Source organism: Pongo pygmaeus, chromosome 1 (assembly GCF_028885625.2).
Source record: "Pongo pygmaeus isolate AG05252 chromosome 1, NHGRI_mPonPyg2-v2.0_pri, whole genome shotgun sequence".
Taxonomy (NCBI): Eukaryota; Metazoa; Chordata; class Mammalia; order Primates; family Hominidae; genus Pongo; species Pongo pygmaeus.
In genome coordinates, this window is record NC_072373.2 from 99,544,861 (window position 1) to 99,571,857 (window position 26,997).

At 42.1% G+C, this 26,997-nt stretch overlaps 2 protein-coding genes across 2 annotated transcripts; both read right to left on the reverse strand.

The window, feature by feature from the left end:
* Window positions 1–592: 592 nt before the first annotated feature.
* Window positions 593–26,687, reverse strand: CTXND2 (cortexin domain containing 2). The gene is made up of 2 exons (XM_054474650.1): window positions 26,510–26,687; window positions 593–1,641 (listed from the first exon to the last, which is right to left on the reverse strand). Exon 2 carries the CDS (start codon window positions 1,566–1,568, stop codon window positions 1,401–1,403), a length of 168 nt encoding a protein of 55 aa, XP_054330625.1. The 5' UTR covers window positions 1,569–1,641; window positions 26,510–26,687; the 3' UTR covers window positions 593–1,400.
* On the reverse strand, window positions 9,538–9,855 carry LOC129029732 (cytochrome c-like). The gene has a single exon (XM_054474546.1). The coding sequence runs from the start codon at window positions 9,853–9,855 to the stop codon at window positions 9,538–9,540; it is 318 nt and encodes a 105-aa protein (XP_054330521.1).
* Window positions 26,688–26,997: the final 310 nt, after the last annotated feature.

Genomic DNA, 26,997 nt, shown 5'->3' on the forward strand with positions numbered 1-26,997 from the left:
AAACCAATCCTCTTCAGCCAAACCCACATTGAGTCTTGTTCAGCAATTTAGGTGCTCCCTTTCTTTCTAGTGAATTCTCTTAAAAGCTTCCCTGCCAGTTGGCTCATACACCACACCACTCTATCAAAGTCCCCTAACTTCAGACTTTGGAGAGTAAGGGCTATGATTTTCTTCCCTTTGCTCTTAAAAGATTCCTGGGGGCTGGGCTCAGTGGCTCACGCCTATAATCCCAGCACCTTGGGAGGCTAAGGTGGGTGGATCACTTGAGGTCAGGAGTTTGACACCAGCTTGGCCAACATGGTGAAACCCTGTCTCTACTAAAAATACAAAAATTTGCCAGGCACGGTGGCGGGTGCCTGTAATTCCAGCTACTCTGGAGGCTGAGGCAGGAGAATTGCTTGAACCTAGGAGGCAGAGGTTGCAGTGAGCTGGAATCACACCACTGCCCTCCAGCCTGGGCGACAGAGTAAAACTCCGTCTCAAAAAGAAAAAAAGATCGCTGGGATGATGATCAGAATCATGACCATCATCTGCATCATCATATATTATGTATTAATTTCCTATGACTGCCATAACAAGTTACCACACCGCATGCCTTAAAACAACAGAAATTTATTTTCTCACAGTTCTGAAGGCCAGAAGTCCAAAATCAAGGTGTTAGTAAGACCATACTGGTACCAGAATCTCTAGGGGAGTCATTGGATTTAAGACTCACCTAGATAATTCAGGATGAATTTATCTTGAGATTCTTAATTATATTTGCAAAGACCATTTTTCCAAATAAGGTCACATTCCAGGGGTTAGGACACGGATATATCTTTTCTGGGGCCCTCATTCAAACCTCTACATATTATTTTATAGATGAGGAAATTTAGGATGAGAGAGATTAAGGAATTCACCCACAGCAAATTAGTCCCCTTCTACCAGAGAGTTCTGCCCACTTAAGAACAGCAGATTTTATAAAACTTCACACACTAAAACAATCTGGTTATACTCTTCTTATAGGACATTTGGTTTCTGCTGAGCCTACATTTGCATAACTAAAGGGATCATTCAAGTCTGCCACGTCTAGGTGACCTTCTAGTTTCAGGTGGACCTTACCAAGCATGATGACATTATGTTACATTACATCATAAAATTATGGCCCACTGTCCCATCCTAAGGACCTTAGGCACTGAAGAATTAAAATCCATGGCTTTATTCTAGCCAATAAATTCAACCTCTATCTCACTTTAGTAGCCATTTCCCTGAACAGGAACAATACAAACTGGCTTGTGTTTCATCTCGTTGTGGAATGCAAGAGTGAGAAGGCTGAGAAACAGGGAGGTGAAATAATATAAAGTGTGTATAACAGATTTCAAATCTCTTGCTTGGGGGAGTCTACCAGGTTTTATTATACTTCAGCTCAGAGATGGTTCTGTGGTTGTGGAGCTGGCCTTGTAGGGATTCTTCACCAGCTTGGCACACCGAAAAATCATCACTATTAGGAACAGAAACAGAAGAACAACAAAGGCAATGGCAAAGCCTTTGTCCACATCAACACTGCTGGACAGGCTTGAATCTTCCATGGGGACTTGCACCTTGTTACTGTTGTCCAGCTCCAGCTACTTCCTCAGGTATAGCTTCAGATTTGTCATATTCCTAGACAAAGGAGGATAAAACAGGCTTATTGGTTTGTTTGTGTATGTGTTTTCTTAATAACACTGTGAAAAACCAAAAAGGGACCAAGGGTTGAAAAAATATCAGCAAGATTTACTTAAGAAGCAGTTACAAAACTGATACAATTAATATAGATGACTGACAAGATACACCATACACACAAGTATAAAATATCCGAAGAATTACTCCAAGGCAGAACGTGAGCAAATGTATATAACCTAGAAATCAGGTGGGCCTGCCTTGTCCCCTAAGATCCAGGTAAAACTGTCTTAAACATCTGAATTCTGTGTTAAGTCAAAATCCTCCTCTAAGATTACTTCAAATTCCAAGAGTACTTATTGTACCTAGTTGTTGTATAACTCACTGGCTATGAATATGAAATTGTTTTATTTTTTCTGATCACTACATTTAATTGTGCTGTCATTCTCATATCTTCATGAAAAATCAGGTATATCCCAGAAGTGATCAATTTCAATTATTAAAACTTACAGGCCGGACACGGTGGCTCACACCTGTAATCCCAGCACTTTGTGAAGACAAGGCAGGTAGATCACTAGAGGTCAGGAGTTCGAGAACAGCCTGGAAAACATGGTGAAACCCCGTCTCTACTAAAAATACAAAAATTAGCCTGGTGTAGTGGCGGGCACCTGTAATCCCAGCTACTCGGGAGGTTGAGGCAGAATTGCTTGAACTCAGGAAGCGGAGGTTGCAGTAAGCCGAGACCGAGTCATTGCACTCCAGCCTGCGCAATAGAACGAGACCCCACCTCAAAAAAAAAAAAAAAAAAAAAAAATTACATAAGGAAAATAGGAAAAAAAAAAAACAAACCCAAAACCTTACTCCACCAAGAAAATTCTGAAAAAGAAAAACAAAGTAAGAGGACTCATACTTCCCAATTTCAAAAACTCGCTACAAAGCTACAGTAATCAAAACTATGGTACTGGTACAAAGATAGACATACAAATCAATGGAATAGAATTGAGAGTCCAGGGCCAGGCACGGTGGCTCACACCTGTAATCCCAGCGCTTTGGGAGGCCGAGGCAGGCGGATCACTTTAGGTCAGGAGTTCAACACCAGCCTGGCCAACATAATGAAACCCTGTCTCTACTAAAAAAAAAAAAATACAAAAATTATGGCCAGGCACGATGGCTCACGCCTGTAAGCCCAGCACTTTGGGAGGCCGAGGCAGGCGGATTACGAGTTCAGGAGATAGAGACCATCCTGGCTAACACGGTAAAACCCCGTCTGTACTAAAATACAAAAAATTAGCCGGGCGTGGTGGTGGGCACCTGTAGTACCAGCTACTCTGGAGGCTGAGGCAGGAGAATGGTGTGAACCCAGGTGGCGGAGCTTGCAGTGCGCCGAGATCATGCCACTGCACTCCAGCGTGGGCGACAGAGCGAGACTCCGTCTCAAAAAGAAAAAAAAATTGAGAGTCCAGAAATAAACCCATGTATCTATGACCAAGTAATTTTTAACTAGGGTACCAAGAACATTCAGTGAGGAAAGAAAACAAATGGTGCTGGGACAACTGGATAGCCACATGCAAAAGAATTAAGTTAGACCCTTATTTTGAAATGGACCCAATAGTCCCATAGTTTTTTTTGCTTCAACAGAAATTGACCCTTCTTGCTGGGCATGGTGGCTCACGCCTATAATACCAGCATTTTGGGAGGCCGAGGAGGGCGGATCACCTGAGGTCAGGAGTTTGAGACCAGCCTGGCCAACATGGCGAAATCCATGTCTACTAAAAATATAAAAATTAGCTGGGTGTGGTAGCACACACCTGTAATCCCAGCTACTCAGGAGGCTGAGGCAGGAAAATTTCTTGAACCTGGGAGGCAGAGGTTGCAGTGAGCTGAGATCACGCCACTGCACTCCAGCCTGGGCGACAGATGGAGACCCCATCTCAAAAAAAAAAAAGAAAGAAAGAAAGAAAAAAACAGAAAAAAGAAAAAGAAATTGACCTTCTGGTCTTAAAGCTTAAAACTTACATTTGTTTTATGTTGAGTTCCTTCTTCAGGAAAGGACCACCAGGCCTCTCAAAAAAAGTATCAAGGAACTGAAACTCAACCAGATCATCCCATCCTGACAATGAAGTGCAAGACCCCTCATTGGTCACAAGTGCTTTCTTGGCCTCCTGCGTTCCTGTTTTCCTACACATTGTTACATTTCTTCCTTGCTATATAAACCTCTAATTTTAGTTGGTCAGGGAGATGGATTTGTGACTGAGTTCCGGTCTCCTCTGCTGCAGCACCTGAGTAAAGCCTTCTTCTCTGGCAATACCTGTCATCTCAGTGGCAGGTATTGCTCATCTTTCTGTGTGGTGAGCAGCAGGACCTAGACCGAACTCCTGGTGTTTTGGTAACAATTTCACACCACATACAAAGATAAAATTAAAATGGATCAAATACCTAAATATAAGGATTCTTAGATATGACAGCAAAATCACGAGCAACAAAAAAGAGAGAAACTGGACTTCATCAAAATTTAAAACTTTTTTCTTTGAGACAGGGTCTCACTTTGTCACCCAGGCTGGAGTGCTATGGTGCCGTCTGGGGTCACTGCAGCCTTGACCTCCCAAGCTAAATTGATCCTCCCATCTCAACCTTCCAAGTAGCTGGGACTACAGGTGCACGTCGTCATGCCTGGCTAATTGTTTTTTGTTTGTTTGTTTTGGTAGAGATGGAGTTTCACCATGTTGCCCAGGCTGGTCTCAAACTCCTGGACTCAAGAGATCTGCCCTCCTTAGCCTCCCAAAGTGTTAGGATTGTAGACATGAGCTACTGTGCCTGGTCAACACTTTTGTACTTTTTTTTTTTTTTTTTTTTTTTGAGAAGGAGTCTTGCTCTGTTGCCCAGGCTGGAATGCAATGGTGTGATCTCGGCTCACTGCAACCTCCGCCTCCCAGGTTCAAGCGATTCTCCTGCCTCAGCCTCCCAAGTAGCTGGGATTACAGGCACCCCCGCCATGCCCAGCTAATTTTTGTATTTTTAGTAGAATCGGGTTTCACCATGTTGGCCAGGCTGGTCTCGAACTCCTGACCTCAGGTGATCTGCCCACCTCGGCCTCCCAAAGTGCTGGGATTACAGGCGTGACCCACTGTGCCCAGCCAACTTTTGTACTTTAAGAAGATTATTATCAAGAAAATGGGCTGGGCACAGTGGCTTATGCCTGACCAGCACTTTGGGAGGATGAGGTGGGAGGATCACTTGAGGTCAGGAGTTTGAGACCAGCCTGGGTAGTAACGAGATACCTTGTTTCTTAATTTTTTCTTTTTTAATTAGCTAGGTGTGTGGCATGTGTGTGTGGTCCTAGCTACTGGAGAGGCTGAGGCAGAAGGATCCTTTGAGCCCAGGAGTTCAGGGTTATAGTGAGCTATGATCACACCACTGTACTCCAGCCTGGGTGACAGAGAGAGACCTGGTAACCAAAGTTACAACGAAACAATGAAAAGACAAACAACTCAATTAAAAATTAGGCAAAGGATCTGAATAGAAATTTCTTTTTCTGCATAAGGAAGATATGCAAATGGCCAATAAACACATTTTTTAAATGGTCAACATAATTAGTCACCAGGGAAATGGAAATCAAAACTTTGAGATACCACTTCACACCCACTAGGATGACTAGAATCAAGTCAGATTAAGTGTTGACAAGGGTATAAAGTAATTGAAACCCTCATTGACTGTTGGTGGGAATGTAAAGTGGCGAAGTTACTTTGGAAAATAGTCTGGAAGTTCCTAAAATTATTAAACATAAGAGTTACCGACCAGGTATGGTGGCTCACGCCTATAATCCCAGAACCTTGGGCAGCCAAGGTGGGTGGAGGATCACTTCAGCCCAGGAGTTCAAGACCAGCCTGGGCAACATGGCAAACCTTCCTCTCTACAGAAAATACAAAAATTAGTTGGATGTGATGGCGCACACCTGTAATCCCAGCTACTTGGGGGGCAGAGTGGGGAGGATCACCTGAGCCTGGGAGGCTGCAGTGAGCTTTGATCACGCCACTACACTCCAGCCTGAGTGACAGAGTGAGACACTGTCTAAAAAAAAAAAAGCCGGCCGGGCGCGGTGGCTCACGCCTGTAATCCCAGCACTTTGGGAGGCCAAGGCGGGTGGATCACAAGGTCAGGAGATCAAGACCATCCTGGCTAACACGGTGAAACCCCATCTCTACTAAAAATACAAAAAATTAGCCGGGCATGGTGGCAGGTGCCTGTAGTCCCAGCTACTCGGGAGGCTGAGGCAGGAGAATGGTGTGAACCCGGGAGGTGGAGCTTGCGGTGAGCCAAGATTACACCACTGCACTCCAGCCTGGGCAAGAGTGCAAGACTCCGTCTCAAAAAAAAAAACAAAAAACAAAAAACAAAAAAAGCCACCATATGACCCAGCAATTCCACTCCTATGGCTGTCCCCAGGAGAAATGAAAACGTGACCACACAAAAACTTATACAAGAATGTTTGTAGCAGCATTATTCATCATAGCCAAAAAGTAGAAACAACCCAAACGTCCATCAACTTATAAATGGATAAGCAAAGTGTGGTATGTCTACACAATAGACTATTATTGGCCGTAAAAAGGAAGTACATACTACTTGGATGAACCTTAAAGCATTAAGCTGAGTGAAAGAAACAAGTCACAAACGCCCCCAGCATATTATATAATTCCATTCACATGTAAGACTAGAATAGAGAAATCTATAGAGACAGATTAGTGGTTGCTTAGAGCTGGAGGTGGGGGATGAGGGGTGAAAGTTAAATGATACAGGTTTTCTTTTGGAGGTGATAAAAATGTTCTACAATTGTGGTAATGGTTAAACATTTCTGTGAATGTGCTAAAAACCATTCAATTGTACATTTGAAATGGTTGAATTATATGTGAATTATATCTTAATACAGCTGGTTTTTGTAAAACCTTAGTTCAGTTTTAAATTCCTAAACTTATAGATGATTCAGAGTTCTATAGCTCTTCTCCCTTTTCAGGCTTCTTCTTCTTCTGCATTGTACTGGATCAGGAAGAAAGGAAGGGGAAAATGTGAAGTGTTTCTCTATTTAATGAATCAGCTGTAGCCAACTGTGAGTAGGTGACCTGGTCCTACTAGATCTGGTGGTTTCAGAGTGAAGAATGTTTATAGTTTTCTGAGTAGCATTTATCTTCATTCTGGACTTTTCTGTCATTGAAGACCCCTTCAAATGGTGCTGCTTATCCTCTATTCTCCCAACCTAAACTCAGGTTGGATATCCCATGGCTTGGTACAGTGGTCTCCTGGCATCTCCCACTGCTCCTTCGGAGACACCTGAAGTCCTTCAAGGGGAGTTGCCAGACTGTGATGGGTTGGGGGGATTGGCCACATTTTCTTCCTAGGCATACTCCACCAAGGTACCTATAAACCCTGCCAGCAAAGATTATTCCAGTGGGCCTTCCACTTTCAGAACTCTCTAGCCAAGAAATTGACATGATTTTTTATGTTTGCACAGGTTAAAAACTCACATCATGCTTTACTCCAACCTGAACAGAGTGGGTTGGCAGGCTCTACAGTTTAAAGCATCCATCTAGGGAATTAAATGTTGTTAGTCTCTCCTTGCTGGTGTCACCAACTGTACCAATGTCTCTCTTGGCATGCCCTCATCTTTGGCTTTGGGAGGAAGGGGAAGTACTTTTATCTTTGCTTCTCATCACAAATTTTATACATACCATAATGCCAATAATGAGAATTCCCAGTTGCCCTCCCAGTTCATTCTTTTTGTTGTTGTTGTTGTTTTTGAGACAGGGTCTCACTCTGTCACCCAGGCTGGAGTGCAGTGGCATGGTCATAGCTCAATGCAGCCTCAACCTCCTGGGCTCAAGTGATCCTCCTGCCTCAGCCTCCTGGATAGCTGTGACTACAGGTGCCCACCACCATGCTTGGCTAATTTTTAAATTTTTTGTAGAGACGAGGCCTTACTATGATGCCCAGGCTGGTTTCAAACTCCTGGGCTCAAGCAACCCTCTGCCCACCTCAGCTTCCCAAAGTGCTGGGATTACAGGCATGAGCCACTACACCCGGCCCCAGTTCATCTTTTTTTTTTTTTTTTTTGAGATGGAGTCTCGTTCTGTCGCCCAGGTTGGAGTGCAGTGGTGCAATCTCAGCTCACTGCAAGCTCCGCCTCCTGGGTTCACGCCATTATCCTGCCTCAGCCTCCCGAGCAGCTGGGACTACAGGTGCCTGCCACCACACCAAGCTAATTTTTTGTATTTTTAGTAAAGACGGAGTTTCACTGTGTTAGCCAGGATGGTCTCGATCTCCTGACCTCGTGATCTGCCCGTCTCGGCCTCCCAAAGTGCTGGAATTATAGGCGTGAGCCACTGCACCTGGCCTCATTCTTTATATATACTGTGGTGGGACAAGGGGTGGGAGTTGGTGGAGATACGATTGACTACACCATCTTCTCATGAGATTTGGAAGAGGTTCTGGCTCCAATTGTTGCAGCTTTCTTTAGATTATAAGTAGTATTGTGCCTTCAATAAGACTTGACCACAATTCTGGGGCAACAGGGTAAGTTGCACTCATGTCTTTTACACTGGGTTTTTATGCCACCCCCTGGACTCCTCCCAGATGTGCAGATGGAATGGGCAGATAAGGCCGAGTGCCATGGCTCACGCCTATAATCCCAGCACTTTGGGAGACCGAGGTTGGGGGGATCACCTGAGGTCAGGAGTTCGAGACCAGCCTGGCCAACATGGGGAAACCCCGTCTCTACTAAAAATACAAAAACTAGCTGGGCAGGGTGGCGTGTGCCTGTAGTCCCAGCTACTTGGGAGGCTGATGCAGAAGAATGACTTGAATCCAGGAGGTAGAAGTTGCAGTGAGCCAAAATTGCACCATTGCACTCCAGCCTGGGTAACAGAATGAGACTCAGCCTAAAAAAAAAAAAAAGAATGGGCAGATTTTGCAAGTTCCTTATGAAGGGTGATGTGTGTGTGTGTGTGTGTGTGTGTGTGTGTGTGTGTGTGTGTGTGTGTGTGTGTGTGTGTGTGTGTGTGGTTTTCTTTCTAATTATCTTAAGTCTTATGATCACACATAATTTTAAAATTTCTGTATATCTCCTCTACTTTAATCCTTTTAAGTTGGCAAAAGCATCATTCCCAATCAAAAATACATAGCAGTTCTACAGTTTTATGTTTCTGAATGGCTGTTTAAAGACAATCCTAAATTATAACTTAGTTTGACAAACATTCAAGAGTGAAGTTTAACTTGCTACTATTTTAAAAGCATGTGACCTTATAGATCATCTATAAAATGTGAGAAATGTTAAATAATCTTTGATATTACACACAAAGCACACTAAAATGCCTTTCAATAAGTAAAAGGAACCATTTTAAATACAGGGAATTAAATTAGATTGGCATAGTTAAGGCCAAAAATATAAAGTAGACATTACTACCTTATTTATCTTCAACCCTTGCCTTTATGGACACAAAACACAGGTGAATCTTGCTTGGTTCTGAGACAGTGAAGGAATTTCTCCAGTATTTAAATATATTCACATAACCAGTTATATAAATCTAAATATAAAACCAATCTCCAGTAAGTTTGAAGATGGTACTCACCATCTTTGTGAAAAGTTTAACATTACTAACAAAGTCTAATCATATCTTTAGAAGGGGTAAACAGCGATAGCATTTACTGAATTGGAATTACTATTAAAATTCAAAAACTGAACATATTCATTTAACCACAAGCCAGTCTTAGTTTTAAATCAGGACTGTCTGACAAAATATTCTGTCAGTCATTCATGATCTGAATTCTGGTGTATAAGCTCTATTAAAGTATGGTACACATAAAAAATTCATGAGACATTTGTTTTGTAATAAATAAGGCAGTGGCCAATTATTACTCATTAGTACCTTTTTTGAAATAAGCTGTCAAGTCGGCCTTTTCTGCCTTCTTTTTAATGCCGGCAAAGATCATTTTTGTTCCAGGGATGTACTTCTTGGGATTTTCCAAATACTCCATCAGTGTATCCTCTCCCCAGATGATGCCTTTGTTCTTATTGGCATCTGTGTAAGAGAATCCAACAGCCTGACCTGTCTTCTGCCTGAAGAGACCATGGAGATTAGGCCCAGTCTTGTGCTTGCCTCCCTTTTCCACGGTGTGACACTGGGCACACTTCTGAACAAAAATCTTCTTGCCTTTCTCAACATCACCCATATTTAATTCTCTTTTTCATCACTGGTGCAACGTAGGTTACCACTCTGAAGCTGGACATCCCACTCTCTCCATAAAGGCAATTTTTTTTTTTTTTTTTTGAGATGGAGTTTCACACTGTCGCTCAGGCTGGAGTGCAATGGCACAATCTCTGCTCACTGCAACCTCTGCCTCCCAGGTTCAAGCAATTCTCCTGCCTCAGCCTCCCGAGTAGCTGGGATTACAGGCGCCCACCACCATCCCAGCAAATTTTTTGTATTTTTAGTAGAGACGAGGTGTCACTATGTTGGCCAGGCTGGTCTTGAACTCCTGACCTCGTGATCCACCTGCCTCAGCCTCCCAAAGTGCTGGGATTACAGGCGTGAGCCACCACTTCTGGCCAGAAGGGTGATTTTTATTTTTATTTTTATTTTATTTTATTTTTTCATCTCATACTGGTATCTTTTAATTAAAAAAAAGTTAATAATCAAGGAGAACGTCTGGCCAGGGTTAGGTTAAGACAAACAGGAACACTTCAGAATCCAAGGCAGGGAAAGGCTGTTGGCCTCTCTTAAGAGGACTGCAGGGGTGGGAAGAGGGGGGACAGATCATGCACAAAAGTACTTATAAAATTATATACGCAACCCCCACACCACAATAAAAAGAAAAGAAAAAGCCCCATCACTTAACAGAAGGGTGATTTTTAATAAAATATGTTGTTGTTACAGAATGATCAGATTTTCAAAACAAAACATAGAGACTGGCAGAATAGACGCATCAGGTTATTAAAAGGAGAATATTTCTGTTTCAATTACAGCTGTGCTATAAATTTAGGCCAAAATAAAACAATAGATACCAGGAGCCCTGTGTTCCAAAGAGGAATCTGATAACCAGGCATTGCAGAGCAAGTAGCTAGACAATTTTTGAAATGTTTAGTTCAGTATTCACCTTGAGGGGATAAAAAGGGTTGAGAGTAAAGAGGCAATAGGTTTTCTTGCGGAAAGTTGCTGGAATGTTGGTATTTTCCCTCTGTACTCTGTAGGAGAAAGGTGTACAGAGGGAAAATACCAAAGCTGACTGCTTTCCCTTCAAGCTTGATATATGTTCCCTGCAGTTTATGGGACAGAGTGGTCTGCTTTTTTGTCATTTTGTCTTGTTTATATTCCATTTTTAGAGTTTTTGCCCCTACTATTATTGCATTTATTTTATTTTTTTGAGTATGTGATATATTAACATAGTTACCAGAACTATACAAAAATTACATTCAAAGAAGTATCACCCCTCCCCAACCATTCTTTCCATTCCATTTCACCCACATCTCATCCTTTCCACCCTTTTCCTACTTACCTCTTACAGGTGATGAATCTCATTCATTTCCATCGGCCAGGCTGGAATGCAGTGGCACGATCTTGGCTTACTGCAACCTCTGTCTCCTGGGCTCAAGCAATTCTCCTGCCTTAGCCTCCCGAGTAGCTGGGATTACAGGCGTGTGCCACCATGCCCAGCAAATTTTTTTTTCTTTTTTGAGGCAGAGTCTCTCTCTGTTGCCCAGGTTTGAGTGCAGTGGCCCCATCTCAGCTCACTGCAAGCTCCGCCTCCCAGGTTCATGCCGTTCTCCTGCCTCAGCCTCCCGAGTAGCTGGGACTACAGGCACCCACCACCACGCCTGGCTAATGTTTTTTAAAAATATTTTTAGTAGAGACAGGGTTTCACTGTGTTATCCAGGATGGTCTCAATATCCTGACCTTGTGATCCGCCCGCCTCTGCCTCCCAAAGTGCTGGGATTACAGGCGTGAGCCACCGCACCCAGCCAAATTTTTGTATTTTTAGTAGAGACGGGGTTTCACCATGTTGGCCAGGCTAATCTTGAACTCCTGATCTCAGGTAATCTGCCCACCTCAGCCTCCCAAAGTGCTGGGATTACAGGAGTGAGCCACCGTGCTCAACCTCTAGCATTATTTATTAAAAAGACTATTATTTCCCCATTGAATTTTTTTTTTTTTTTGATGGAATCTCACTCTGTCGCCCAGGCTGGAGTGCGGTGGCGCAATCTTGGCTCACTGCAAGCTCCACCTCCCAGGTTCACGCCATTCTCCTGCCTCAGCCTCCCAAGTAGCTGGAACTACAGGTGCCCGCCACCATGCCCAGCTAATTTTTTTTTGTATTTTAAGTAGAGACACGGTTTCACTGTGTTAGCCAGGATGGTCTTGATCTCCTGACCTCATGATCTGCCCACCTCGGCCTCCCAAAGTGCTGGGGATTACAGGTGTGAGTCACTGCTCCCAGCCCCATTGAATGTTCCTGACACCCTGATTGAAAATTGCTTGGTCATAGATAACATTTCTAGACTTTCAATTCTATTCTGTTTATCTGTATATCTAACCTTACACCAATATCATACTGCCTTGATTTCTGTAGCTTTGTAGTGTTTTGAAATCACAACATGTGAGCACCCCACCTTTCTTCATTTTCAAGAGTGTTTGGTTATTCAGGGTCCCTGAGTTTCTGTATGAATTTCAGAATTGGCTTGTCAGTTTTTACAAACAAATCAGATGGGATTCTGATACAGATTGTGTGTCTTAAATCTGTAGAGCAATTTGGAGAGTATTGCATCTTAACAATATTAAGTCTTCTGATCCGTGAACATGGGGTATCTTTCTATTTGCTTAGGTCTTCTCAATTTCTTTCAACAATGTTTTGTAGCTTTCAAAGAATACATTTTGCATTGCTTTTGTTAAATGTATTCCCATTTTATTCTTTTGTTATCTTAAGTGGGATTGTTTTCATTCTTTTTGTGTTTTTCTGAGACAGGGTCTCACTCTGTCACCCAGGCTGGAGTGCAGTGGCATGATCATGGCTCACTGCAGCCTCAACCTCCTGGGCTCAAGGGATCCTCCTGCCTCAGCCTCCCAAAGAGCTGGGACTACAGGTGCATGCCACCATGTCCAGCTAATTTATTTTTATCTGGAGACAAGATCTCACCATTTTGCCCAAGCTGGTCTCAAACTCCTGGACTTAAGTGATCCTCCCACTTTGGATTACAGGCGTGAGCCACCATGCCCAACCTGGAATTGTTTTCTTAACAGTTATATATTTTATGTAAATGGTCTGTTCATGTATTTTGTCTCTTTCTATTGAATGTGTGGTCTGCTTCTCTCCACGATTTTTAAATATTGTTTATACACTAGGGATATTACCCCTTCATATATAATATATATTGCAAATATTTTCTCACTATTCGTCAGGGTTTTTTTTTTTTTTTTTTTTTTTTGAGAAAGTCTTGCTCTGTGGCCCAGGCTGGAATGCAGTGGAGCCATCTCAGCTCACTGTAACCTCCACCTCCTGGGTTCAAGTGATTCTCCAGCCTCAGCTTCCCAAGTAGCTGGGATTACAGATGCCTACCATTGTGTCTGGAATTGGTTCCTTCCAGTGAGTTCTTGGTCTCACTGACTTCAAGACTGAAGCTGCAGACCCTCACGGTGAGTGTAACAGTTCTTAAAGATGGTTTGTCCAGAGTTTGTTCCTTCCAATGTTCAGATGTGTCTGGAGTTTCTTCCTTCCAGTGGGTTGGTGGTCTTGCTTGACGTCAAGAGTGAAGCCGCAGACCTTCGCAGTGAGTGTTACAGCTCTTAAAGGTGGCAGTCCGGAGTTGTTCCTTCCTATCCATGGGTTCGTGGTCTCAGTGACTTCAGGAGTGAAGCTGCAGACCTTCACGGTGAGTGTTACAGCTCATAAAGGTAGTGCAGACCCAAAGACTGAGCAGCAGCAAGATTTATTGAGAAGAGCAAAAGAACGGAGCCTCCAGAGTGTGGAAGGGGACCCCAGCAGGTTGCCGCTGCTGGCTCGGGTGGCCAGCTTTTATTCCCTTATTTGGCCCTGCCCATATCCTGCTGATTGGTCCATTTTACAGAGCACTGATTGATCCATTTTACACAGTGCTGATTGGTCCGTTTTTACAGAGTGCTGATTGGTGCGTTTACAGATCTTTAGCTAGACAGAGAGCGCTGATTGGTGTGTTTACAATCCTTTAGCTAGACAGAGAAGTTCTCCAAGTCCCCACTCCACCCAGGAAGTCCAGATAGCTTCACGTCTCACCATCACACCTGGCTGGTGTTTTGTATTTTTCGTAGAGACAGGTTTTACCATGTTGGTCAGGCTGTTCTCAAACTCCTGACCTCAAGTAATCTGCCCACCTTGGCCTCCCAAAGCGTTGGGATTACAGGCATGAGCCACTGCATCAGGCCATGTTTTGTTTTTGTTTGTGGTGCATATTTTTGCCATGCAAAAAAAATTTTATTTAACATAATGAAATTTTTTTTTATTACCTCTGAATTTTGAGTCATTATTAGAAAAATTTTCTCCACATTCAGTCTATAGAATGCACCCATGTTCTTTTTTTACTATTTGTATGGTTTCATTCTTTTCCATTTAGATCCCTGATCTATTTGGAATTTTTAAATTTTTAAATTTTTAAAAATAGAGATAGAGTCTCACTGTGTTACCCAGGCTGGAGTGTAGTGGTGCAATTATGCCTCATTGCAGCCTTGAACTCCTGGGCACAAGTGATCCTCTTGCTTCAGCTTCCCAAGTAGCTAGGACTATAGGCACATGCCAATATGCCTGGCTAAAATTTTTAAAAAAAATTTGTAGAGATGGGGGTCTTGCTATGTTACCCAGGCTGAAGTTCTGGCCTCAAGTGATCCTCTCACCCAGCCCTCCAAGGCACTGGGATTACAGGCGTGAGCCACCATGCTTGGACTTTTTGGAGTTTATTAATTATTTATTTATTTATTATTATTTTTTTTGAGATGAAGTCTTGCTCTGTCGCCCAGGCTGGAGTGCAGTGGTGTGATCTCAGCTCACTGCAAGCTCCGCCTCCCGGGTTCATGCCATTCTCCTGCCTCAGCCCCCCAAGTAGCTGGGACAACAGGCGCCTGCCACCATGCCCAGCTAATTTTTTTTTTTTTTTTTTTTTTGTATTTTTAGTAGAGACAGGGTTTCACTGTGTTAGCCAGGATGGTCTTGGTCTCCTGACCTCGTGATCTGCCCACCTGGGCTTCCCAAAGTGTTGGGATTACAGGCGTGAGCCACCGTGCCCGGGCCCCCCCGCCCTGCCTTTCTTCCTTTTTCTTTTTTTTTTTTTTTTTTGAGACAGAGTCTTGCTCTGTGGCCAGGCTGAAGTGCAGTGGCACAATCTCGGCTCACTGCAACCTCTGCCTCCCGGGTTTGAGCAATTCTTCTGCCTCAGTCTCCTGAGTAGCTGGGACTACACGTGGGCACCACCACACCCAGCTAATTTTTGTATTTTTAGTAGGGACGGGGTTTTGCCATCTTGGCCAGGATGGTCTCGATCTCTTGACCTCGTGATCTGCCCACCTTGACCTCCCAACGTGCTGGGATTACAAGCGTGAGCCACTACGCCCGGCCAGTAAGGGAGATTTTTTAAATCTTGAGGGCCAGATATGGACTCCACAGATAGGGTCCAGTCTGAGGTCATATAAAAGAAGATTCCACCAAAGAGGGCTTCCTCTTAGGTGGAATTCAACTTAGGATGAAGTTACTTTAACAGAATGTGGCTAGAGGTAAACATATTAGACTCAGCATTGTAAAGACCAATCGGAAGAAGGAGATTGACTCTGAGGTATCTGCAGATAAATAACCACAATGGGGGAATTTCTGAGAAACCTATAAAAAGCACATCATGAGGTAAAGTGCCCTGAACATCATTCTAGAAAGACAAAAAAAAAAACCCTACATCTATAGTGCTAGTTTCTTGGGAGGATTGCTTGAGCCTAGGAGTTTGAGACTAGCCTGGGCAACAAAGCAAGACCACATCTCTTAAATAGAAAAAAGCCAATAGATTTGTTTTGAAAAGTGGTTTAATGGGTGTTTTGGTTACACACAAGCAAAGCTAAAATCTTGTTTGGTAAAGAGTTAATTGGGATGATGCAGAGCTAAACTGCTCTGTGAAACAATATCATGAGTTGTGGTCATTATGGTACAGAGTTGTACCTTGCCAGAGAATTGCAAGGAAGTTGTCCTAAGACCTAGGATGAGAGAAAAGTGGTCCAGAGTTCCTCCCAATGGCTAAAAAGTATGGAAATATTGGTAAATATTTGTACCACCCTTTGGGTGTATATATATATTATTTACAGATATATCACGTTGTTTACGTATCTTGTCCTTTCTACAGTGCTCTTTCAGAACAAGGTCATATGCATTTTTGCATTCAAAATTGCAGCTATTTCTCATTCCTTGTATCTATTAATATCCTTTTGGAGGCTGGCCTGTGGTGGCTCATGCCTGTAATCCCAGCACTTGGGAGGCTGAGGCAGGTGGATAGCTTGAGCTTAGGAGTTCGAGACCAGCCTAGGCAACATGGAGAAACCCCATTTCTACAAACCATACAAAAGTTAGCCAGTGTGATAGCTTATGCCTAAAGACCCAGCTACTTGGGAGGCTGAGGCTGGAGAATCACTTGAGCCTGGGAAGTAGAGATTGCAGTGAGCCAATATTGTGCCACTGCACTCCAGCCTGGGCGACAGTGAGACCCTGTTCCAAAAAAAAAAAAAAAAAAATTCTTTTGGGCCTATTTCCAAAATATTTCTCACACAAATTTTCTTCTCTGTTTCTTTCCAGCCACCTCTGTACTCCAGGCCATCAAATGCCAGACTCCTGTAAATACACTCTGATTTCCTGAAAACACTCTTATTCCCCTCCAAACCACAAAGTGATCTTTAATAAATGCAAATTGATCAGTCATCTGATCAAAATCCATTTTCAGCTTCCCACTGTCTTAATGGGGCTCCAAGGCTCTTGACAATTTATTCTAACCTTATTTCTTACCTCTCTGTCCCTTGTACTTTCTGACTTGGCAATGGTGGGCTTCTCACAGTTCCATGAATTTTGCATGCCCCTCTCTTCCCCTTTGCCTTCAAGCCTTTTCCTTTAACCTTCTGTTTGTGTTATTCTCTTCCCTCTATATTCAACTTCTAGGCTTTGCTTAAATATTAATTTTCTAGGGAGATCTTTCAGTAATATTCACTATAATTTATTATATTACTTTAGTCTGTACTGGCTGATAAAATTGTAATCCTTTATGAGAGTAGGGATCATACAGAATTTGTTTATCCTAAAAGTCTGGGCTATATTAGATGTTCAATAAATATTTGTTCAATGAATGAATGTAGCCCTATATATTTCTAAAGTGGGTATGTCAAACTTTGTTGAATGAATGAATGACTTTGAGATATGGTGTTGGCACTGAATTAAGACAGGAGGAGACTACTGGTGATCTAAAAGGAAATAGTGTTAGAGTAGTAAAGAAGGAATCCAGATTTTAGTGGATAAAGCAGCAAAGGGCAGTGAGGAAATAAAGACACTAAGATTTTAAATCATTTATGAGAAGTTCAACTAGGAAAGAAAGAAGAGAAGTAGAATAGCGGCTGAAAGCCTATTTGCAGAATTAAGTGAGGGATTCCTTTTCACAGGCAGAACAGAAAGGTATCAGGTAGGATGCTTTTGATTGCAAGTGACAGAAAAGCCCACTCACATGAGACTTGAAAATAAAATGGAATTTATTGACTCATATGGCCAAAAAGTCCAGAGTGAGACTACCTTTAGCTATGGCTGAATCCAGTGATTCAAAGTATCAGGGTTCTGCCTTTATGTGTCTATGGCTTTTCTTAACCCTGCCTTTCTTCTATGTTGATTTAATCCCCAGTTTGGCTTCCTTTACGGTATCAAGAATGGCTCCAGCAAATTCAAACCTCACATATTCCCCCTACCTATCATCTCTGCTGCTCCTTTTCAGAGGAAAAAAGAACACTTTTGTATCAGTTGAGGATTCTTGTTTGCAAGCAACAGGAATGGATTCTCCGTTAAACAGAAAATATATTTATTATAAAGAGGTCAGATAGCTCTCAGAAAGAGAACTAGTCTTATAAACAGACAGAAATCAAGAGAAGCCAGCCATCAGGAACCATAGCCAGGGAGAGCACAGGAAAAGTGTGGTTAGGGCAATGCTGGCATTAGACATTGCCACCACCGGACACTGCTGTTGCCGAGCACTGCTGCTACTGTCATTGGATACTGCTGCCTCTGGCATGGCTGAATTATAAATTGTGTCATCTTTGTGTCACTCAATATTCTAGTCTCTGGCTAGAGCATCTGACTGGTCAAGGCTGAGTCATGCACTAACACCTTGGCTGCCAGAGGGTGGAAGAGGGAATATTTGATTTCTCTAGGCCTCCGCAGTGGGAATTGTTTCTGACAGATTCACGTAAAGAAAGATTTCTTCATGGCCAGGTGCAGTGGCTCACGCCTGTAATCCCAACACTTTGGGAGGTCGAGGCAGGTGGATCACTTGAGGTCAGGAGTTTAAGACCAGCCTAGTCAACATAGTGAAAGCCCATCTCTACTAAAAATACAAAAATTAGCTGGGCGTAGTGGTGCGCACCTATAATCCCAGATACTTGGGATGCTGAGGTAGGAAAAGCACTTGAACCTGAGAGGTGGAGGTTGCAGTGAGCTGAGATCACGTCTCTGCACTCCAGTCTGGGCAACAGAAAGAGACTTCATCACACAAAAGAAAAAAAAGAGAAAAGAAAGAAAAAAAAAGAAAAAAGATTTCCCCAAACAGGAAGGGTAGTTGGATATTGGGCAGACAAAAAATAACAAACATCCATTCTTTGGTCTTGGCCCCAATCTAGCTATAGTCTATTTTTTAAAAATTCACCTAAAATTTAAAGACATGGAAAGGTTGAAAATAAAAGGGATAGAAAAAGGCATATTTGGTAAAGACTAGCCAAAATAAAATTGAGGAGCTATATTAATATCTGACAAAATAGAACTAAATACAAAAAGCATTATATATATGTGTGTGTGTGTGTGTGTGTGTACATATATATTTATATATATGTTTTTTTTGGGGGGATGGAGTCTCACTGTGTCACCCAGGCTGGGGTGCAGTGGCGCGATCTCGGCTCACTACAACCTCTTCCTCCTGGTTCAAGTGATTCTCCTGCATCAGCCTCCTGAGTAGCTAAGACTACAGGCACGTGCCACCGCATCCGGCTAATTTTTTATTTTTAGTAGAGGTGGGGTTTCACCATGTTGGCCTGGCTGGTCTCAAACTCCTGACCTCAGGTGATCCACCCGCCTCAGCCTCCCAAAATGCTGGGATTACAGGCGTGAACCACTGTGCCCGGCCACAAAAAGCATTATTAAGGATAGAGAGGATTAATAAATAACGATCAAGGGTTCAATTCAGTAGGAAGATATAACAGTTCTAAATTATATGTACCTACATGGGTACACTGAAAGTCCAGACTTTACCACATTGATATATGCATGTGAGAAATCTGCACTTGTACCCGCTAAATAAAATAAATAAATAAATACATTATATGCATCTAATAAAACAGTCTTAAGATAAATAAGAAAGCAATAGAACTCTAGAGAGAAATAGATATAAACCACCATTATGGTGGATAGAACACACATTCTTCTCAAGTATTAATAGGTTGACGAGGCAAAAATCAGTGAAGATATAGAATATTTGTATAATACAATTAACAAGCTTGATTTATTGAACATCTATAAAATCTTGTGCCCTATAATCAGCAAATTCATATTTTTCCATTGTAGTCTTTAATCCCATTTGAGTTGGGCTTTTCGGTCATGTGTAACTAAGAATCCTACTTCTGTTTTAAATAACTAGAAAGTTTCTGTTCCCTGCAAATAAATCCTGATTGACACAAATACCAAGCTGAGTTTTTCCCAGAAATGCAGGGGTAGTTTACATGAGAAAACCTGTAAGTGACACTTAATATATAGATTAAATGAAAAAATTTCCTCAATGATTACAGAAAAAGCATTTGATAAAACTTAATACTAGCCAAGACAGGAGGATTGCCTGAGTCCAGGAGTTCGAGACCAGCCTGAGCAACATAGTGAGACCCCCATCTCTGGTTAAAAAAAAGAAAAAAAATGATACTAATATAAAACACCTATGTTAATATTCTTAGCAAAATAGGGATAGAAAGGAGCTCCTTTAACCCATTTATGCCCGAGGGTGCAATTTTTTGAATTTTTGCAATCAGACCTTGGTGATGACCTTGAGCAGTAGGACATAAATAACTCCCACATGCTTAGGGTTCCAATAATGGAACACTAGGCATAAGTGGGGGTATCCATAAAAAATGTATAGGCTGGGTATGGTGGCTCATACCTGTAATCCCAGCATTTTGGGAGGCTGAGGCAGCAGGATTGCTTGAGGCTAGGAGTTTGAGTCCAGCTGGGGCAACATAGTGAGACCTGTCTCTCTAAAAAAATTTAAAAATTAGCCAGGCAAGATGGTGCATGTCTGTACTTCCAGCTACTCAGGAGGCTGAAGTGGGATGATCACTTGAAGCCCGGAGGTCAAGGCTGTAGTGAACCATGATAGCATCACTGTCTTCCCGCCTGGGTGACAGAGTGACAGCCTGTCCAAACAACAACAAAAAAAACTATAGCAACCCTACTACCTAATGGGCAACAGTTGAAAGATTTTCCTTTTAAAATCAGGAACCAGACAAAAATGTTCACTATATTAACTTTTATGTAACATAATTCTGGAAGTCCTAGCCAGTGCAGTAAGATAAGATGAAAAAAAAAGGATTGAAAAAGAAGAAAACAAAAGTTTACTATTCACAGACGTCATTGCCCGCAGATGAGTCTAAAGAAAAATATGAGACAATTAGAGCTTAGCAAGGTGGCTGGATAAGACACATAAGTCAATTATATTTCTAAATACCAGCAACACACAAGAAAATGTAATTTTTAAAAAAGCATCATTTACAATGGCATTTAAAATACGTAAGATATTTAAAAATAAGTTTAATAAAAGTTGAATAAGACCAGTTTGGAAACAATTACCAAACTTTACTGATAGTCATTAAAGAACGCTTAAGTAAATGAAGGGATATACTATGTTTGTGGATTCAGCATAGTAGTTAGTTCTCCCCAGATTGATCTATGGATACAATGCAACTCCACCAAAATCCCATCAGGATTTTTTGACAGAACTGACAAATCAATTTTCTTAAACATATGTAGGAACTCAAAGGCTCAAGGATAGAGAAGATAGAAGCCAGGCATGGTGGCTCACACCGGTAGTCCTAGCACTTTGGGAGGTTGAGGCTGACAGATCTCCTGAGGTCAGGAGTTCAAGACCAGCCTGAGCAACATGGTAAAACCCCATCTCTACAAAAACTACAAAAATTAGCTGGGCCTGGTGGTGGGCACCTGTAGTCCCAGCTACTTGGGAGGCTGCGGTGGGAGGATCTCTTAAGCCAGGGAGGTTCAGGCTGCAGTGAGCCGAGTTCATTTCATACCACTGCAATCCAGGCTGGATGATAAAGCAAGACCCTGTCTCAATTAAAAAAAAAAAAAAAAGAAAAAGAAGAAGAAGACATTCTGAAGAAAAAGAATAGGGTAGAGAGATATTCCTTATCAGCAATCAAGGTTTATTATAAAGCTATAGGGTTTATGACAACGGGGTAGGTAGGCGGGCATAGATACCCCTAGAGAGCCCAGAGGCAAATCACACATTTACAGAAACTTGAATTATAACACAGTGGGTATTGTTGGTCACAGGAAAAGCATGAACTATTCAATAAGATACTGGAAAATAGGATATTTATTTTAAAAATTGCGTTTAGTTATATGTAAAAGGAAAACTTAAAAACCTTTAGAAGAAAATATGACATATCTTTATGACTTCAGGCACATATTTTCTCATTATTCATCATTACATTCCTCAAAAAGGACATCTTGTTTTACCCTGGCACTTGCAGATCTCACTAGACTTCTTCAGCCTGAATATTTTATTAATTTTCCACCTTCTCTCAATTAGTGCATTTCAAGAGACTTCATCTTTCTTTGATTTCCTTTCATTTATTCTCCTTATCACAAATTTCTAGTATAATTTTATACTAAGTAAACTGTCTGAATCTTATAAAGTTAAAGAGAAAAATAAAAAAATATGTACTTCCTGAAAGCAAATAATTCCAAAGCAATTTGCTGGGTAAAGTGGGAAAGAAGCCCAAAGGGAAGAATCAAGGGAGGTTTTACTGAAGAGGCCAGCACATGAATTGAATTGAGGGCTAAGAATGAGTTTATCTGGCAGCTAAAAGTGGGAAAGGGGAGAAGGAAAGAAGATATTCCAAGTAAAGATATGAAGGTTTAAGGGAGGACAATATAGTATGTTTGAGAAACAGCAATTGTTCAGTAAGCCTTTGAGATATATTTTACTGAACAGATAGGATTGGTAGCAAAGGCAGCTCACAAGGGACCTTGTGTTGCATATTAAACACTCAGGACTCAGCTTTGTAATCAGTGGGGAGCCATTGGAAAGCTTTGTAAACATGAAAATTACATCATTAGATGTTTGTGTTAGAAATATCAGATAAGGCCGGGCGCAGTGGCTCACGCCTGTAATCCCAGCACTTTGGGAGGCCAAGGTGGGCAGATCACGAGGTCAGGAGATGGAGACCATCCTGGCTAACACAGTGAAACCCTGTCTCTACTAAAAATATGAAAAATTAGCCGGGCATGGTGGCGGGTGCCTGTAGTCCTAGCTACTCGGGAGGCTAAGGCAGGAGAATAGTGTGAACCCGAGAGGCGGAGGTTGTAGTGAGCTGAGATCTGCCACTGCACTCCAGCCTGGGCGACAGAGCGAGACTCCATCTCACAAAAAAAGAAAAAAAAGAAAAGAAAGAAAAGAAATATCAGATAGGCAGGAATGTGTAGCATACATGAGGTAACAATTAACCTGATATTCTTCTATCAATATGAGTTTCTACAGGGCAAACATCCATTTCCTGTGGGAAATGTTTGTCAGTGTGGAAACTCCAATGTCAGAAGGAACATGCTGCTTCTCTTGGGCGTAGGGTATGAACAGTACAGCCTTCATCGATTAATAAACTCAGCTGGGAGTGGTATTAGTTGTAGAAGTCTTTGTAGAGGTGATGGCTGAGCTCTATTTGGAACAAGAAAAGAGCGCTCCAAATAAAGGAATAGTGATGGAGACAGGAAGCACTGAAGCTTTTTGGAAAATGATGCTTAATTTAATATGGCAGAACTCACAATGCATGAAAGTGAAGGGTATAAAATTTCACATTGGGCCAGGCGCGGTGGCTCTCGTCTGTAATCCCAGCACTTTGGGGTGCCGAGGCGGGTGGATCACCTGAGGTTGGGAGTTCAAGACCAGTCTAATCAACATGGAGAAACCCCGTCTCTACTAAAAATACAAAATTAGCCAGGCGTGGTGGCACATGCCTGTAATGTCAGCCACTTGGGAGGCTGAGGCAGGATAATCGCTTGAACCTGGGAGGCGGAGGTTGCAGTGAGCCAAGAATGTGCCATTGCACTCCAGCCTGTGCAACAAGAGCAAAATTCCATCTCAATAAATAAATAAATAAATAAAATCTCACATTGGAAAGAAACTTTAAAGGTGATTTTGTACCACCTTCTAATCATTCCTGTAAAGCCCCTGCTTGAGCTCCTTGTGTGACAGGGGCTGGGCACTGACTATCTCCTGGCTGTCTATTTCAGAAGGTTCTGGAAGGCAGTAATTTTTTACCTTGAGCCAAATCTGTCTTCTTAGTACAACTTCACTTTTAACTTAGGACTGTATAAGGCAACACCTATCTTTTCCATACACAAGAGTTTCAGTAATTTAAAAATAGCTATTAAGTACGTTTGATTGGTTTCTCAGAGGATGTGGTCTACCACTCTACCCTTTTTCTACTGAAGATTTTCTAGTGTGTCTATATTCCTTTTAAAATGTGGTGCCCGATACAGAATACAAGATGCATGCAAACTCAAGATTATTCATCTAGATACTATACTTCTGTTGCTTAAGATAGGACCATACTGAACCTTGAAAGTCAGGGCAAGGACTTTGAATTTTGTTCTTTCAGGTATCGGGAGGCAATGGAAGGTTTTGAGCAGATAAACATTTTGGGAGCAGGGGCCATATCTTACTGTGTATCCCACTGATTCTAACTAGAATGTAAGCTCTAGGTGTCTGTCCCATTCATAGCACGGCTTCAGTGCCTGGGGAGGGCTGGCATATTTTATGTATTTAATACACCTACATGAATGAATTAATATGAATCTCTATTGGTGTCTGGCACATAGCGTGTACAACAGTTCATACTTGTTGAATTCAGGCAGCTAAATGATCAAAGCCATACTTCAGGAAGATAACTGGCAAGAGTGCGTAAAATGTATTGGAGCTATCACACACTATAGGGTGAAAACAACAAGAGGAGTTTTAGCAGTCTCAACAAGGGGAAACAAGGGCTAGGATAACACAGTGAGTAACAGAAAGGAAAGAATGGATGTGAGATTGTGAAAGAGAATTTGTGACGACCTAGAAATTAAATGGACATGTAGTGGGAAGAAGAAGGAAGTGATAAAGAAAACTCTTGAGCTTGAATTTGGAAAGCTGAAAGAGAAATGATGCCATTCATAGAATTATTTATTTTAGGAGTTGCATTTTTTTTTTTTTTTTGAGACAGAGTCTCGCTGTGTCGCCCAGGCTGGAATGCAGTGGTGTGATCTCGGCTCACTGCAAGCTCTGTCTCCTGGATTCACACCATTCTCCTGCCTCAGCCTCCTGAGTAGCTGGGACTACAGGTGCCCGCTGCCACGCCTGGCTAAGTTTTTGTATTTTTTAGTAGAGACGGGGTCTCATCGAGTTAGCCAGGATGGTCTCGATCTCCTGACCTCATGATCTGCCTGCCTCGGCCTCCCAGAGTGCTGGGATTACAGGCGTGAGCCACTGAGCTTAGAGGAGTGGCAGATATTTTAAGGTACTAGGATGAAATCAGTCTGGGGTAGGCTGAATTTAAATGCACTGATACAATATGCTCAGGAGGCTAAAATGTGGGACTGGAATTCAGAAGTAGAGTGAGATTGGCTAGGCACGGTGACTCATTCCTATAATCCCAGCCCTTTGAGAGGCTGAGGTGGGTGGATTGCTTGAGCCCAGGAATTTGAGACCAGTCTGGGCAACATAGCAAGACCCCATCTCTACACAAAAACAAAAACAAATTAGCCTGGCGTGGTGGCACACACCTGTAGTCCCACCCAGCTACTCAGGAGGCTGATGTGAGAGGATCGATTGAGCCCAGAAAGTCAAGGATGCAGTGAGCCATGATCACACCACTGCACTCCAGCCTGGGTGACAAAGCAAGCCCCTGTCTCAATAAATAAATAAATAAATAATAAAATACATTCTTATTAGAAAGAAAAATGCTGTTTTGTTTCTAAGTATGCCATGCATATTTTTTACTCATTTTCATATGCAGTGATTCAGATTTTGTATGGCCCAAAGTTTATACAACATGGGGGTCTCTCTTTAAGGAAAGAATAAAAGATTTAAAATACAAAATTAGGGCCAGTTGCAGTCGCTCACCCCTGTAATCCCAACACTTTGAGAGGCCGAGGTAGGGGGAGATCACCTTCGGTCAGGAGTTTGAGACCAGCCTGGCCAACATGGTGAAACCCTGTCTCTACTAAAAAGTACAAAAAATTAGCCAGGCATGGTGGTGCACGCCTGTAGTCCCAGCTACTCGGGAGGCTGAGGCAGGAGAATTGCTTGAACCTGGGAGGCAGAGGTTGTATTGAGCCAAGATCGCGCCACTGCACTCCAGCCTAGGCGCTGGAAAAAAAAAAAAAAAATTTTTTTTTACCAAAAAAAAATTTGGTAAAATGTTTTCAAAATGGGTGGAAAAGTCACAACAAATTTACTTCTTAGGCAAAATAGCTTTTCCTGAGAAATACACTTTCAAAAATGGTAGAGCTAAAATCTGTTTTCCAAAGAGAATACCTGTCCTAGAATTTTTTTTTTAAGTGGCTTTTAAGGTTTTTGTTTTGTTTGAGATGAGTAGCAGCACTTCCTGGGATTACAGTAGGAGAAAGGAGGTGTGGTGTGAAGCTATTGGTTTATGTCAAATTTGGACCTACTAAAGTAAGAATCAGAATAATGGCATTTACGAATCCTTGGCAACATCAATTCCACTTTCAGTTCCAGAAAGATCCATTACCTTTTTCTTTCTCTTTGTTCCTTTTCCAGATCACTTCATTCTTCCCACCTGCAATGCCCTGCCATTCTTGAAGAAGACCAAAATACTAAAAAGACCCAGTTTTTCTCTCCTGGCCATAAGTTTAGTGCAAAGAGAGAGATGATGGTGAAGAAACACAATAATGCAGCTTTTTTTTACTATAATCTTTAAAATCAAAGACACTTTTTGGCTAATAGGACTAATCAGAGGTCCCTCCAACTTTTCTCAAAAAGAGACTATGCTCAAGACATCCCTTCTCAGATGAAAGTTTAACTTTTCATAAAAAGCTTTAACGAAAAAGGTTGTGGGCTGAGACAGACAGGTTGCTTGAGACCAGGAGTATGAGTTCAGTCTGGGCAACATAGCAAGATCCTGCCTCTAATAATAATAATAATAATAATAATAATAATAATAATAATAATAATAATAATGCTCTTTACTTCCTTCAGTCATTTCCCCATGATTTCCCAAGTTCATAGCAAGGTGCTATTAAACTCAGAAGAATTCTTGGAATTTCTCCCAGTGAAAACTCCACCAGGAAGGCAATGTGGGTAGTTACTTACCTTCTGAGAGCGGATATCCAAGGCTACATTCACCTGTTGCCAGGGCAGTCTCCTCCTACTCAAGTACATCTCTTGGCAGCCTCTGTTTTTATCAACCTCTTCCCACAAAAGGAGAGTGGTTGGTAGCTCTCTCCCTTCCCCACTCCCACGCTGAACTCAGAAGCTTCATGAATAGTTCAATTGAAACAGAATCAAGTTTCAGACACTCCCATACTGAGAAAATGATCCCACTAGATTAAATTGGAGCCTAGATCAGTGGAGGAATATTTCCACAACTCTGCCAGGGCTAGGACAGCCACCATTAAAAGCTCAGGTAAAAATTTCTTTCTTTTCTTTTTTTTTTTTTGAGACGGTGTCTCGCTCTGTTGCCCAGGCTGGAGTGCAGTGGTGCAATCTTGGCTCACTGCAACCTCTGCCTCCCGGGTTCAAGAGATCTTGTGCCTCAGCCTCCCAAGTAGCTGGGACTACAGGTGCATGCCACCATGCCC